Source organism: Eubalaena glacialis, chromosome 15, assembly GCF_028564815.1.
Source record: "Eubalaena glacialis isolate mEubGla1 chromosome 15, mEubGla1.1.hap2.+ XY, whole genome shotgun sequence".
Taxonomy (NCBI): domain Eukaryota; kingdom Metazoa; phylum Chordata; class Mammalia; order Artiodactyla; family Balaenidae; genus Eubalaena; species Eubalaena glacialis.
This window is the reverse complement of record NC_083730.1, coordinates 43,383,842-43,399,805: the sequence shown is the minus strand read 5'-3', so window position 1 is coordinate 43,399,805 and position 15,964 is coordinate 43,383,842. Positions and strand designations below refer to the sequence as shown.

General features: G+C 39.3%; 1 protein-coding gene across 2 annotated transcripts in view; it reads left to right on the top strand.

Moving 5' to 3' along the window:
- The window catches only part of MAPRE2 (microtubule associated protein RP/EB family member 2), a 161,656-nt gene that overhangs the window by 23,241 nt on the left and 122,451 nt on the right, over positions 1-15,964 (top strand). For both annotated transcript variants that reach the window (XM_061169576.1, XM_061169575.1), the window contains exon 2: positions 3,766-3,827. Coding sequence is in view for 1 of the 2 variants with exons in the window: in XM_061169575.1 (XP_061025558.1) it covers positions 3,766-3,827 (62 nt within the window). In the remaining variant the exon portion in view is untranslated. The remainder of the gene's footprint in view (positions 1-3,765; positions 3,828-15,964) is intronic.

Genomic DNA, 15,964 nt, shown 5'->3' with positions numbered 1-15,964 from the left:
TTTCCCCCTCAATGGTAACATCTGGAAGCTCTATGTACAGGGTCACAACCAGGTAATTGACACTGATACATGTTCAAGGTACAGAATGTTTCTGTCACCACAAAGGTACCTAGTGTTGCCCTTTTATAATCACACCCTCTTCCCTCCAGCCCTCACTCCCTCCTCAACCCCTGGCAACCACTAGTCTCTGCTCCCTTTCTGTAGTTTTCTAATTTCAAGAATGTTAGCTAAATGGAATCATACAGTATCTAACCTATGGATTGGCTTTTTTCACTCAGCGTAATTCTCTGGAGATTGATCCAGGATTTTGCAGGTATCAATAGTTCTTTTTTTTATTGATTAGTAGCATTCCATTGTATGGATGTACTGGTTTGTTTAACCATTAACCTGTGAAAGGACGTCAGTGTTGTCTCAATTTTGGCTATTATGAATAAATCTGCTAATAAAGAGAAGTTTTAACTTTTCTGGGAAAATACCAAGAGTACCATTGGTGGGTTGTATGGTAGTTGCATGTTTCGTTTTTGGTTTTGTTTTGTTTTGTTTTTTACAACAGTCAAATGTTTTCTAGGGTAGCTGCACCATTTTATATTCTCACAAGCAATATATGAATCGTCTAGTTTCTTCTCATCCTCACCAGAATTTTAGATTGTTCCTAGTCCTTATTTTGGCCCTTCTGATAAATGTCTAGTGATATCTCATTATGGTTTTATTTTTTTCACTTACCTAATGGCTCATGACATTGAATGTCATTTCATCTGCTATCTGTATATCCTCCTCAGTGAAATGTCTGTCAGTGTCTTTTGCCCATTTCCTAATTGTTTGGTTTTTTAGCTGAGTTTTGAGGGTTCTTAACTTATTCTAGATACTTGTCCTTTGTCAGATATGTGGTCTGCAAATATTTTCTCCTAGTTATACCTTATATTTACACCTGATAGACAACAGTTCTTAATTTTGATGAAGTCCAATTTATCAATTTTTCCCTTGTATGGATTGTGTTTTTTGTTGTCAAAAACTTAAAAACTTAAAACTTTTTGTCAGGCCCTAGATCCCAAAGCTTTTCTCCTGTTTTAATTTTTTCTAAAAGTTTCATAGTTCTGCATTTTACATTTACATAGTGATCTATTTTGAGTTCATCGTTTTAAAAAGTGTGAAACTTAGAGACAATAACTGCTCTGCTTATGCCAGGCAGCACAGAAAAAACTGTTTGCCTTCCCTGCCATCCCCACCAGTGGGGACCCTAGACCTCCACCCTCACAAGGCCGTGCATTATTGAGCACCTACCACATCCCAGGAGTAGACCAAGAGCTCTCCAGGTGTTTCGAATCAATGTCAGAGGCCTGGCTTTTAACGTGGTGTTGTGTGGACAAAACAGCAGAGTCTGTCAGACTCAATTAGAACTTGTTAGTCGAGCTGCATGATATTGGGAAACTGCTCCACTGCTCTGAGCCTCAGTTTTTTCATTTGTAATAAGATGGTTTTGAGTATTAAATTAGATAAAATATGTCAAATGACTTGTGCAGGGGTATTCAATAAATGGTCTCATTCTTCTCCAAACTGATCCATCGCAGCTGTTGAGAATGTTAGCAACGGGCTCTTGTTGTCAGAACAGAAAAGACCAGTTGTATACAGCTGATCCTGAATTTTCTAAGGGCTAATTATCTGGTTTACAGATAAACTAGGAACCTTCTACTCTTGCTGCTTCCTAGCTTGGTAGCCAACACTTCGCCTAGTAACGTAGCTACTGGTACTAGTTAAATAAAGAGGGCAAATGAAAATTTTATTCTGATTCAGTTAAAATATCTCAAAGATGGGAGGACTTAGGAAAAGAAACTGACATGGTTGGGAACAGATGTTTTTAAACCTGATTTTTTTAGTTTTATCAACTCTCATTAAATTATGGGGAAAATGTGAAACACTCATAAAATTAAATTCTGTAAAATATGTGAAGAAATTCTACCTGTTCTATCTGAAGGGAAAAAATTGTCAGCTTATCTGAGGTCAGTTCTTGAAACCATTCATGTTAAATTTTCTGATTTTTTTTTTTTTTTAATTTTACACTTTATTTATTTATTTTTGGCTGTGTTGGGTCTTCGTTTCTGTGCGAGGGCTTTCTCTAGTTGCGGCAAGTGGGGGCCACTCTTCATCGCGGTGCGCGGGCCTCTCACTGTCGCGGCCTCTCTTGTTGCGGAGCACAGGCTCCAGACGCGCAGGCTCAGTAGTTGTGGCTCACGGGCCTAGTTGCTCCGCGGCATGTGGGATCTTCCCAGACCAGGGCTCGAACCCGTGTCCCCTGCACTGGCAGGCAGATTCTCAACCACTGCGCCACCAGGGAAGCCCAAAATTTTCTGATTTTTATACAAGCCAAATTCTATGAATTACTTTTGAACTCCCTTATTGAATGGTATAACATTGAAAATTCAGCTATCACCTTTGTTTATTCTCTCAGCACTTACATTTTGTTATTTACATTTTTTTCTTTCACCATCTCCTCTTTCCCTTATTAAAAAAAAAAAAAAAATATATATATATATATATATATATATAAAATGCCTCCCTCTTCCCTTTCTTAAAATCTTTCTCCCAGTGGCATCTCCAGAACTATGTCTGGGATTAATCACATTGTGTTGGATCTGCCACAAATACTTTATTTTTATACAATTGATGTTAAACTAAACAAGCACCAAAGGCATTTCTGAAATGGCCATATACAGAAAACACAGAAGAGCAATGTGCAGGGTGAGGGCTTAGGTGGCAGGTGGAGAGGGGTCATTTCTAGTCTGTTTCTTGGGTGTGGTGGGAAGACCACTAAGGCTCACACACATCTGCATCTCGGGTCCTTTTTAGGAGCAACTGCTTGAGGCACAAGCAGCCTCCCCAGTTACCATCCACCCCACCCCCAACCTGGGCCCCTCAAAACCCACAGCTCGCACACATGTCTCAACCTCTGTAATTGGATCTGTCCTTCATCAGTTTATTGCCTTACCGTTTAGGCAGAGCATGTTTTGAAGATAAATAGCAAATTCATATAAAGAAAGTAAATATTTCCTTGATGGTGTATATATTTGGAAGTTTGATCCTGGCAATGCTTGTCCTGTTAAAATTAAGCACATCTTTTTAAAAATATTTGTTTATTTATTTGGTTTCGCCGGGTCTTAGTTGCGACATGCAGGCTCCTTAGTTGCGGTATGTGGGATCCTTAGTTGCAGCATGCATGTGGGATCAAGTTCCCTGACCAGGCATCGAACCCGGGCCCCCCACATTGGGAGCACGGAGTCTTAACCACTGTGCCACCAGGGAAATCCCTAAACACAGCTTTTAACTAGAAGAATAAGCCTGTGTTGATACTAGATATAAAGTCCGCAGATGAACCCAAGTTTGGGGAAGTCAATACTTTAATTGACGTTGGCATTTGATACCTCACTGGGGGCATTGGTTCCTTAGGTTATCTGCTAACACATGATTCTCATCACATGAGGCTATGGGGGGGAGGGTAAAAAAATTATCTTCATAGGACTGACATTATCTAAATACTCTCAAACTATGATTAATCAACCCAAGAATTGATATAATAATGTAGCTGACAACCCTATTGCTTGGCTGAGTTACTCTCTCATATGATAAAGTCAACTGAATTTGGATGTGTGCTTTTTAATTTTCTCTTCCATTGCTGGCCACACCCAATGAACTAAATAACCCTTTGCTCTGATGTTTTCAGCACAGTAAATGCTTTTTTTCTTTTTTTTCTTTTCATTTTTATGATCCCAGTATCCTGTTTCTCAGAGGAACATTTCATCTCGACAGCCAGGGAGAGAGCCTGGATGCTCAAGGTAAGATTTCAACATAAATTATGTTGCATGACTCCCTGTTTACAGATTAAATTGGAGTGTGTATTATTAATGCCTTTGTAACAAATTTATTTTCAAAATTCCATTATACAGTTAGAGTATTCGAGTAAACATGCTTCATTAAAACATTGTTTTTCAAACTACATTCCATTTCCCGTGTGTACTAAGGGCTAATTAACTGTTATCCGCAATTCCTCTAAAAATGCTCCAGCTAGTTAAAGTTTAACTTTGGAGATCTTATTGGTGAGAAGTGAAGTGAGAGAATTTTAAGATATAGTCAAATGACCTCATGACATTCCTAATTATGAAGAAGGGATTATTTGTTAAAAATCCAGGCAACTGCTCTGTTGACTTTACAGTAGAGGTGGGCGTCTTAAAGGAGATGAAAGCTCAGAAAGCCTCATTTTTTTCAGTTTGGGATTTGTGTTTGAGACACAATCATTTGACCTTCTGTTGTTTCCCACTGGTGCGCCATCTAATATTCCAGGAGCTCACTAGAACAAAGGAACAATTAACTGAAATTCCACCAGATGGCAATATTCGGAAAGCCATCCAGTGAGGTTTCAAAGCTATGAGCTATTTATTGTTCACACAGAGAATAGTCTCACAAAGTGTAAAGTCCTAGATTTCATTAAGGGTGCTCTAAACATCTTTTTTTTACTTTTTGCCCACAGCATCGAAATTTTTACTAGGGGGAAAATAGGTGTGTGTGGGGTATGTGTTGTTTTCTTTTGTTTATCATTCTGGAAGGATAAAATTAGAAACTTCATTCTTCAATAATTCTCGAAACACTACTGGTGAGTCTTAAAAGCTCAAATCAATGGGTAATATACCATATTTGTCTTGGGGTCTCTTTGTGATAAATGCTATGATTGATGGTCGTTTTTAAATGAATTATTTGAGAAGAGAAACCGAAAATTCTTAAGAAGAGTAGAATTTTAAGGAGTTGCCTAGATATTAAAACAAGTGAAATTTACAGGTACAAAATTCTTATTTGTAATGATTTGAAATAATTAAGGTTTATTTAAATAGGATGAATAAACTTTGCCCTTTTTGCTCTAATGAAAGTAGAGATGCTGTATGTACCCTGAGTGGTGCGCAAAGAGCTGCCCTCTTCAACAATCAGAACTGGCCCTAGGACAGAGCTGGGGCAGAGGGAAGGAAGTAGAAAGGCATCTGAGGGCGATTGAAATAGGAAGAACCAATAAGAGGAGCCGCCTGAGCTTTCCATGTGCACGTAAAAGCAGTCCCTGAACAGAACCCTCCGACACTGTTGATGGGAATGTAAGTGGCTGCACTATGGAAAACAGTATGAAGGTTCCTCAGAAAACTAAAAACAGAATTACCATATGATCCAGCAATCCCACTCCTGGGCATATATCCAGACAAAACTATAATTCAAAAAGATACATGACCCCCTAGGTTCATAGCAGCACTGTTCACAATAGCCAGGACATGGAGACAACCTAAATGTCCATCATCAGATGAATGGATAAAGAAGATGTAGTACATATTATATTTACAATGGAATACTACTCAGCCATAAAAAGAATGAAATAATGCCATTTGCAGCAACATGGATGCAACTAGAGATTATCATATAAGTGAAGTAAGTCAGAAAGAGAAAGATGAATACCATATGATATCACTTATATGTGGAATCTAAAATATGACACAAATGAACCTATCTACGAAACAGAAACAGACTCATGGATGTAGAGAACAGACTTGTGGTTGCCAAGGGGGAGGGGGTTGGGGGAGGGATGGAGTGGGAGGTTGGGATTAGCAGATGTAAGCTATTATATATAGAATGGATAAACAAGGCCCTACTATATAGCATGAGAAACTATATTCAATATCCTATGATGAACCATAATGCAAAAGAATATTTTTTAAAAAGAATGTGTGTATATATATATGTATAATTGAATCATTTTGATGTACAACAGAAATTAACACAACATTGTAAATCGACTATACTTCATTAAAAAAAAAAAAAGCAGTCCTTGGACAGGCACTGAGTGCCCTTTGAAACCCACTCGTGTGCCCTAGAAGGGGGCCTATATATCTGGTGTCCAGGACAGTCCTAGTTAACTTCTGTTGTCCTGGAATATCATCTAGTTACCACCCCCTTTCACCCTCAAAATTCTGTTTGGATAATAAGGTGATTGTATAGTTTATCTTCCAAGCTGGCATGTTTGAAGAAAAAGTAATAGAAAAAGATGGCCTGATATCTAAATTGGGCATCTGTGTATAAACCTCCTTATATATATGGGGCTACGGGACAAATTCTTTTTCTGTAAAGAGCCACATAGTAAATAGTTTTCTGCTTTGTCGGTCGTACAGTCTCTGTCACAGCTATTCAATTCATTGTAGCGTGAAAACATATAAACGTAAATGAATGGGTTTGGCTGGCTTCCAATAAAACTTTATTTACAAAAAACAGGCAGCCAGCAGCATTTGGCTGGCAGGGTTTACACCCTTGTCTGAGATAATAGACAGTAAGGAAATAGGAGATGGTGGAGAACCAAGAAGACAGCCGTCCTTCATTCTTCTCCCTTCTCTTCATATCCCTTCTGGGTTGCAGCCTCCTCATTTAACCCTCTCGGAAGCTAGTATTAATAGTTTCCTTGAGAGAGCAATTTTATCATCAGTTGTGTGGTTCCCAAGATTCCTTTGCTGGGTCTAACTGCTTGCTTCTCATCCAAAACTGTTCCCGCACCTGCACACCACGCCTGTGCTTTGTACCTCAAGACACAGAATAGCATCCCTACTCAGGTATCACTTGAGTCCTAGTGTCAAATACTGGAGAGACAGCTATTAACAGACATTGTAATTTATGCTTTGGTCCTCACTAAATAACTGTCTATAGGAAATACAGCCACATTAAGGAAACTTTTATGTTGATTCTACCAGAATTTTTATTATAAAAATAAATTTAAAGGAAACTTTAGAGGAAAAAAAATGGCCCATAACAATACCATCCCAAAATAACTATTTTTCTTTCTTTTTTTTTTCATATTTGCTATTCCCTTAAGTACTCCTGTTTTTCTGTAGTGTATAACATAGCACATGTGAATTTTGTGTTTTATTTGACATTAATCACAAGCATCTTTCATGAGTCATCAGAACAATCATTAGAATAGTATTATGTTGTATCAATGTGCCATAAAATATCTTCTAATTTTTCACTAAAAAATGCTATACTAAATTTTTTGTAGACTTTGTTATTGTTTTAGTTGGTTTAGTTTAGTTGTTTGTTTTTCTTTGGTTTTGTTTATTTCCTTAGGACAAAATCCCAGAAGTAAGATTATTATCCAAGGATATGACCATTTGTATGACTTTTAATCTAGTTTACCACATCTTTTTTTTTTAATTTATTTATTTTTTATTTATTTTATTTTTGGCTGTGTTGGGTCTTTGTTGCTGTGCGCAGGCTTTCTCTAGTTGCGGTGAGCGGGGGCTACTCTTCGTTGCAGTGTGCGGGCTTCTCATTGCAGTGGCTTCTCTTGTTGCAGAGCACGGGCTCTAGGAGCGCGGGCTTCAGTAGTTGTGGCACACGGGCTTAGTTGCTCCGCGGCATGTGGGATCTTTCCGGACCAGAGCTCGATCCTGTGTCCCCTGGCATTGGCAGGTGGATTCCCAACCACTGTATCACCAGGGAAGCCCCCCACATCTTTTCTTAAAAGGTTTGGAGTACTTTACAAGTGTTTGCAGTTTGTGGGTATTAGGCTCACCACAACTTTGTGAGAAGTAGCACTTAATTTATTCAATAATATTTATTGAATGTCTTCTATATGTAAAGAACTGTGCCAATTACTTTGTGTGTGTGTGTGTATATGTAAACATATATGTATCAATATATAAACTATGTGCTCCTTCCACAAACATTTATTGAGTGCCTATTATGAACTGTGTATTGTAGGATTTTAATGGTGATCAGAAGATAGCTTCTGTCTGAGTTTGACCTTACTGGGGAGCTAAGATACCTACGTAAATAACTGTAATAAAATACACAAGAGGAGACACACCATAGGAGAAATACAGTTAAAATATGAAGGCATTTGGGAGGGGTGAGGGGAGGTAGAGATGGCATCTGAGCCAAACTTTGAAGGTAAATTGGATTGGGATGCTTGGAGGTGGTGAGATTTGCCCTTCATTCCATAAGCATGTCTTGATTGCCAACTACATGCCAAGTCCTGTGCTACAAGCTCGGGATATAAAGGGGAACAGACAGAGCTCTTAAAGCTTACTCTCTAGTGGAGTAGACAGCCTTTAAAAAAAAATTGTAAGTGTGATCTGTGGGATGGCTTATCTAGCAGAGGATACATGGAGGTAGGGATGAAACCACGGTTTTCTTTGAAGAGGACCTTTGCCCTGGCTCCTGTTTTGGCACTGTCTTCATCATCAGTTATTGGGTCAGAATCTGTGGGAGATCTTCTTCTGGAAGTTTGAAGGTTACTCTAGTTGTACTGACCAACATTCCAATTAAAATTGGCCTACATTTACAGCTGGTTCCCCCAGTGGGCGTATTCACTGAGAATGCACAGGGCCTAAGGCTGGGACCAGCAAGACCTACATCCTGGCCCTCACCAGCTGATGACTGAAGCAAAGCACTAAGAAGTACAGGGTTTCATGGGTGTTTTGTTTTCTAACAGCTGGAAGGAACCTCAGTAATAATCTAATCCAACTCACTCATCTGACAGATGCATGTTCTTGTGTGAAGAGAGTTGGGTGACTAGCCTAGTGTCAGACATTTGGTGACAAAGCCACGGCACCAGAACCCTGGCTTCTGACTCTCACATGCTCTTGTTCCATATTCACTGCTGTAATTTTTTCTGCCTCATCTATACCACCGAAGTAAAAAGAACTAAAAAGTGTTAGCCTAAGCATTCCTTGTGCCTGTAGAAGCAATATGTGTTTTACCCCTCTTGGACCACAGCAAGAAATAATTTTAAAGTAAATATTTTTAATTTTAAAAGTAATGAATAGTGGTAGAAAGAGAGGGAAACTTGGAACAAATTCCTGCATCAGCCATTTACCTCCCTTAGATTCTGGGCAAATAACTTGACCTCACTGAGTTTTTACATCTTGAGTTTGTTGTGAGAATAATTGGCAGTAACGTTAAGTGTTGGATACATTATGGGCACTCAGCAAATGTTTATTTTCTTTCTCCTTACCTCCTGGAGCTACAGGTTCTTGACAGATTTCCTTCTGTTTATTAATGAGGTGACCTTGTAAGACTCATGAGAATTAAATGATGGAGTGAAAGTACCTTCATAAAAGTATCTGGTGCACAGCTTAATGTTCTCATTTCTGAATTTCACTGGAATACAGTTAAGTAGAGATTTAAGTAGAGGTTTTTATTCATGGTTCTTTATCCTTTTCTTCAATAGCTTATTTTATATGGTCTGTGAACATGTTGGTGAGACTTAAGAATTCATTCCTTTTCTCCATGATTTACTTCAAAATGATTTGTCAAAGAGAGAAAGATGATTAAATGAAGAAAATATGGCTAAATATTAACTGCAGAAGATAGCTGGTGGGTATGGTGTACATTATGCTGTTATACAATTTTTTCTACTTTTCTGGATGTTTGAAATGTCCCAGGCCAAATTATTTTTGGAGGATTACATATTAAATATGAAGCTTCTACCATGGCCCCATCACCATGCAAGGTGCCGAGGGTATGTTTTGGGCAAGAAAGTCAGGGTCTCAACCCTGATGGAGCTATGGCCCACCATAGCGGACACTAATAAAACAGGCAACTTCCTCTACAGGGTGCTAACGGCTATGGTAGGAGCTCCCATGGCATCCTGTGATGCTCCTAGCAGTGACAGCAAAGCCACGACTGGTGCAGGGAGGTCAGACGGGGCTTCCAAGAGGCGGTGATGTCTCATCTAAGACCCAAAGAAAAAGGAGGAGCTAGCAGATGTTGGGGAGAGGGGGACCGCAGGGAATGAGGGATTGTTTGGGCAGAAAGGGTAGCATCTTCAAAGACCTGGAAAGAAGATAAGAGAAGCATATGGCCTTTTAGCAAAATTGAAAGACATTCAGTAATGAGCTGCAGCATCAAGGTAGTAGTGAGAAGGAGGGCTGGATGGGTGAGCAGATCAGGAAGGGCCTTGTGAGGCCAGTGAAGAACTTTGGGTTGTATCCTGAAAGTGATGGTTGAGGTGTTTTAAGTAGAGAAGTAAAACTTCTATCATTTTTATCTTAGGATGGTCACTCTGGCAGCTGTATGGAAAGTGATCGGGAGGGGATGAGATTAGAAGTGGAGACACAAAGTGGAGGATGATGATGGGCATCTGGATTAGCTGATGGTGGCAGCTGGGGTAGAGAGAAGTAGGTGGGTTTGAATATAGTTTAGAAAGCAAAATAGACAGCATGGGTAAGGGAGAGGTCAAGGTCTAATTCATTCATTCAACACGTATATTGAGTGTATTGAGTGCTTGCTATGTGGTAAAGCCTATTTCAGTGCTGAGAAGAAAAAGTCAGGTAAGGGCTATAGGGAATACAGGGTGTGTATAGAGGGGACTAATGGAGAGGGGTCTTTCGCCAAAGCACTCATTATCCTTCGGGACCCCCTACAGGGATGTCAAAGTAAGAAGTAGTCACCTGGCAACTGTGGAGTTCAGTGGGCTTCCCTGGGAGCTCCGCCAATGGCAGTGCTGTGGTTTGCAGAGGATGATGCCCAGGTGCCTGATATAAGTAAGTGGGAGCTCTAGTGGTATTTACTGAGATAGGAAACACAGTGTTCAGGGAACACTGAAAGTGCGATGGCAAGAATCAGAAACTCGGTATTAAATATGTCAAGTTGAGGGTGCCCATGACATCCAAGAGTATGTATATAGAGATTTGGGACCTGAATCCCAAAAGAGGGAAAAATGAACCACAAGTATAGTTTTGGGAGTCACTAGCATGTAAGCAGTAAGCTGTGAATCTAGGTAAAACTGTCCAAGGAGAACAGAACCTTGAAGATCACCAATATTTAAGGGGTAGATTATAGCAGCATTATTAACAATAGCCAAAGGCAACCAAGGTGTCCATCGACAGATGAATGGATAAACCAAATATGGTTTATACATACAGTGGAATATTATTCAGCCTTAAAAAAGGAAGGTAATTCTGCTACATGCTACAACATGGATGAACCTTGAGGACGTTAGGTGAAACGTCAGTCACAAAGAAACAAGTACTGTATGATTCCACTTATATGAGGTACCTAGAGTAGCCAAATCCATAGAGACAGAAAGTAGCATGGTGGTTGACAGGGGCTGGGAGAGGGAGATATGGAGAGTTATTGTTTAATGGGTATAGAGTTCCAGTTTTGTGAGATGAAAAGAGTTCTGGAGATGGATGCTAATGATGGTTGCACAACAGTGAAAGTACTTCATATTTCACTGAACTCTACACTTAAGTGGTTAAAATGGTAAGTTATATGTTATATGTATTCTACTACAGTGAGAGAGAGAGACTGATAATGATTAGCCAGAAACATGGGGAAAAGACCATCTGTATATGCTCTCATGGAAGCCAAGGGAAAATAGCATTTCAAGACTGAGCAAAAAGCCAAGGATTGATAAACGCAAATGTTCCACAGAGGTTAAGTAAGATAATGAGTAAAAGTGCCTATTGGTTTAGCAACCAAAAGGTTGTTAGTGATCTTGGTGATGACGATTTCAATCTCGTGGTCAAAGTGGAACCCAACATGGAAGTTGAGGAGTGATGGGGAAATGGAGACGTGGAGAGGGCAGCTTTAAATAAGCCCTGAGATATTCGGCTATAAGAATGAGGAGAGAAAGGGGGACCTGTAAGGAAGAAGAGTTGATTCAAGGTGGGAGAGACTTGATCAGTTCAAATGTTGCTGGGAAGGAGCCAGTAGAAGCGGTGTGTTGGGGTCTGGTAGAAGGTTACAGAGCAGGAGGCAACTGGCCAGGATACACCTCTCCATTGCAACAAGCAAGAAACAGAATAAGATGACTACCGTGCAGGTAAATGTGTAGGTTTGGGGGCAGGAAACTTAAATTCTTGTCTAATGGCTTCAATTACCCTCTGAAGTCAAGGACAAGGCCATCTGCTGAGGGAGGGAAGGTGGAAAGGTCAGAGATCTAAAGAAACTGAAAAAGTATTGAAATTGCTGGTTTGTGAATAATGACAGAGTGCTGAGTAGGGAAGCAGAAGGATGATCTGGAAGCATTGACACCAGCTCAGGTGTGGAGGGCATGAATTTATAGTTGTGCTGATCTTCTAGGCAGGGTGCCTCTTTCCCTCCCCCCCCCCACCCCCCGCCCCGAGCAGGGTTCAACAGTTCAAACAAGGCATATGTACGTGAGTAGATGAAAACTTTATAAGGGTTCCTTTTTGGGGAAACATGAAATGGATCTCAAGGACAATATGTTTACTTTCAAGTGGGCAAATGCTTTATTCTTTCTTTTTAAAATGTTGCACGAGCCAAATGACTGGGTTAAGAGCTGTTGATTGTTTGGTTTATGAGTTTGATATTTGTACAAGGATTGTAACTAACTCACGAGGGCCCCCTGTTGACAGAATAGATTGTTGGGGGGCCACCCTTAATTAACAATTGATTGGTTCAGAATGAAACTTTGAACAGTTTATTGAGTAAACATTATTGGTGTCACATTTATTGGTGTCACATCTCCCATTCACAAACTTGTACTGCCTGTTATTGGTGGCGCCACAGGCAACTATTGCATTGTGTGAAGAAATAAAACTGCCAAACTGCTTGGCAAACCGTTAATAAATTGTGTATCCCTATAGGAGATTTCTGCCTTATGCATAGAGTACCAGGAAATACTCATTTTTGCTAGCAAAAGTGTCACTTAAATTACTCTGAGGTTGACATATCTTATCACAATTTTCTTTACAAGTGGGTTGTGGTATGTGGAAAGAATGCTATTGATGTCTCATAGGCTGGTGCCTGGAATGCTTGTATATATTGAGGCCCCCTAATCAGGAAATATGTTTCTTCTACCTGGCTTCACTCTCTAAGTTTATTTTTCTGGCCTGAAAGTCATTAAAAAATAAAAGAATTAATGAACAAAGATGATGGGTATGAAGCCTATGACATTTCTTATCCCACGGATACCCCACAGCTTCAGAGCAGAGTTCTAAATGTTCTGCAGTGATAAAAATGTTCTATCTATACCAACTATTGGCGGAGCCACTAGGCATATGTGCCCATTGAATATTTGAGATGTGGCTATGTGATTGAGGAACAATTTATTATTTTATTTTATTTTATTTTAATTCAATGTAAATAGCCACATGTGGCCAGTGGTACTGTATTGGACTGCCCATTTCTAGAAACCAGATTAGACAGTACAGAAATTTTAAATGCAGCATACAAACAGAGCTAACCCAGGAAACTCACTCTGGTCTTTGATGGCCAAACAAGTCTGGCCTGGCCTCATCCTGCCATCAAGTTGGTTATAGCCTAGGGACGCTGGCCCATGTGGCGGTAAGCATGGGGGAGGGAGCAAGATCTGAAAACAACCTACTGCTAGAGGAGAGTTACCTTCATTTCTACCTGAATTTTGTCTCTGATACCTGAACACTGGAGTCCTGTATACAAAGAAAAATGTGGGAGAGAGAACAAACTTAATGCCTACTGTGTACAAATACCCAGCTAGCAACTTCACACATTAATGTCTCGGTTATCATATATGTCTGCTGTGAACCTTGTTTCTGCTTTTATAGAAATGAGAAAATTGAGTTTTCAGAGAGATGACTGGCTTGTTCAAGGCACATAGTAAGTGGTAGAGACAGGATGCAAATCCAAGCAGGTGTGAATCCAAAGTTATTTCCACAAGCAGTACTCACAGACTTTAATTCCGTGTGTGTGTGTGTGTGTGTGTGTGTTTAATCCAATTATCTCGGAAGTTGTACCTGTATGCCACCTCTCCTCCCTGCCCTCCCTACCCCCTACCACTTCAGTTATGTTGATTGTAGCTTACCCCTCCATAGAAATACAACTATTAGTGTCATAGATGTACAGTCATTCGGACTGACTCAAGAAATAAAGACAGATCCCAACAGCTTAGTTACCATCACGGCAAAGTCTCAAGCTTCCTGGTACTTCTATATACTTATGATATATCTTATGAGAGGTAGGTTAGATTATCTACAGTCATCTAATCAGACATCTCCCAGAGTTCAAATGCTGCCTGCCTTCTCACATGTCTCTTACATGTATATTTTCTTCTACTTCTATGGCATTTCCAAAATTTCCACTGTTGAAAATAATGGTGGAAATCATGAAAAGCAAACACCTATGATCCTACCCTAACAAATGCCTCCCTTCATATAATTTGACATAGTGGTAAGCATACCTTGTGCATACTTTAGGACACTGCTTTTTATTTCACTTTGTCATGAGCGGTACCATGCTGCCACACATATTCATGATCACAGTGTTAATATCTATACAACGGTATTTAGAGTTGACTTACCATTATTATTCCAACCTTCCATTGTTTGATGTGTAGAGTCTGTTTAAAAACTAACTTCGGTAGGTTTTAAACTTATAGATCATAATTGGTTGGTTAATACTCCTGGCTGGAAGTCTCCTATCTGTGTGTTTCCACATCCCCTGTGAATAGTTATTATACTGTGGAATTCCTAATTGGATATTACCTTGGATTTTAAACAAATTTTTCACATACGTAATTTTTAACTTCTAAAACATGATATTCTCAAGAGCAACAGATGATGCATTCTATTTTAATTACCACCCCCTCTCCCATACATTAGTTACGTAATATATGCTTCTTGAATTCTGTATAGTCTATAAAACTGGCTTGGGATCAGGTTGCCCAGTGACTTGCGGATGACAGATTTTCAGCATCCCTTACCTCAAATATCATTCTGCTTAAAATGCATGCACTGACATGTTTGTCTCTGTTTTAAAGTTAGTCATGTTTGAGTCTTCAAGAAAGCCTTTCAAATGAATCACAGGTGATCAGGTTGATATCAAACTATATTAGGTAACATGAACAGTCAAGGTTAGAATAAGCCTCAGAGTGCCTCCCTAGAGGACTAAATTCTAGGCCATGAGGATTTTTTATTTTCCAATACTTCATACTTCTGCTTTGGAATATGGTGTTAAACCTTTACTGGACCATGACGTTTCAAACTGCTGAGATGTTGTTCTGTTATTTTTCAAGGCAATGACTAGGCTATATAATACCTGCCTGGTAGAGTTTCTCTCATGGGATTCTTGTGTCTCTAACTTTACTTTTGCTCTTGGGGAGAGATATGTTTCAGATTTGTGTGAGGTAATGCCACTCACGCAACATTACTTTGGCTTATAAGCTGGATCGAACCATTAGCATCTTTTTACGGTGCCTGGCTTAGAAACTTTGCTTGGTCTGTCAAAAAATATGAACTGAGTGCTTGGAACATTGTGTAATTACACCGTAACAATGCTATACAGGTGTCTTGAAAGAAGAATATCCAACTACTCTTAGCACCTGATCAAGAAAACAATGTATAATAAAAATTGCCTAACTCAGGCGCACTATTTTTTAAGCTGCATCTCATCAAAACATTGATATTTTTATTGTATAGTAAGATATCAAAACATGAAACATTTGCTTTTAAAAGTTAATCCCACTTAGGTAAAATTATTTTGGACTTCAGGGTAAAAATATCAATAGTAGATAAAATTTTGGTTGAAAAAACTGACATTGCTGGCTCAGAGAACAATCATTTGTACAGAACTCAAATGTTTTTAAGTAATACAGAATTTTGGCCATCTTAGGATGCTCATAAAGACTTCAGAAGAGGCAGACTTTGAGCTGAGCCTACCTTTGTAAAATATGAGTACATTAAAAAAAAAAAAAGGAAAAAGGACACTGCAGGCAACAGTCAGAAGATACAGGGAACAGAGCATAACCCCTCTCAATGGGGTAAGCGGATGACTGATTCTTTAATGTGATAAATGGAGGATTAAGAAGAAAGACAAGCTGGGCTCTAACTGCACCAATTCCCAAATACCAGACTGTTATTTAAACTTTACATTTTAGATAGTAGGAAATATTGAACATGATGCAATACTCTATGAAAAAAATTAGTTTTAAGATGGTAGTCTACACGGT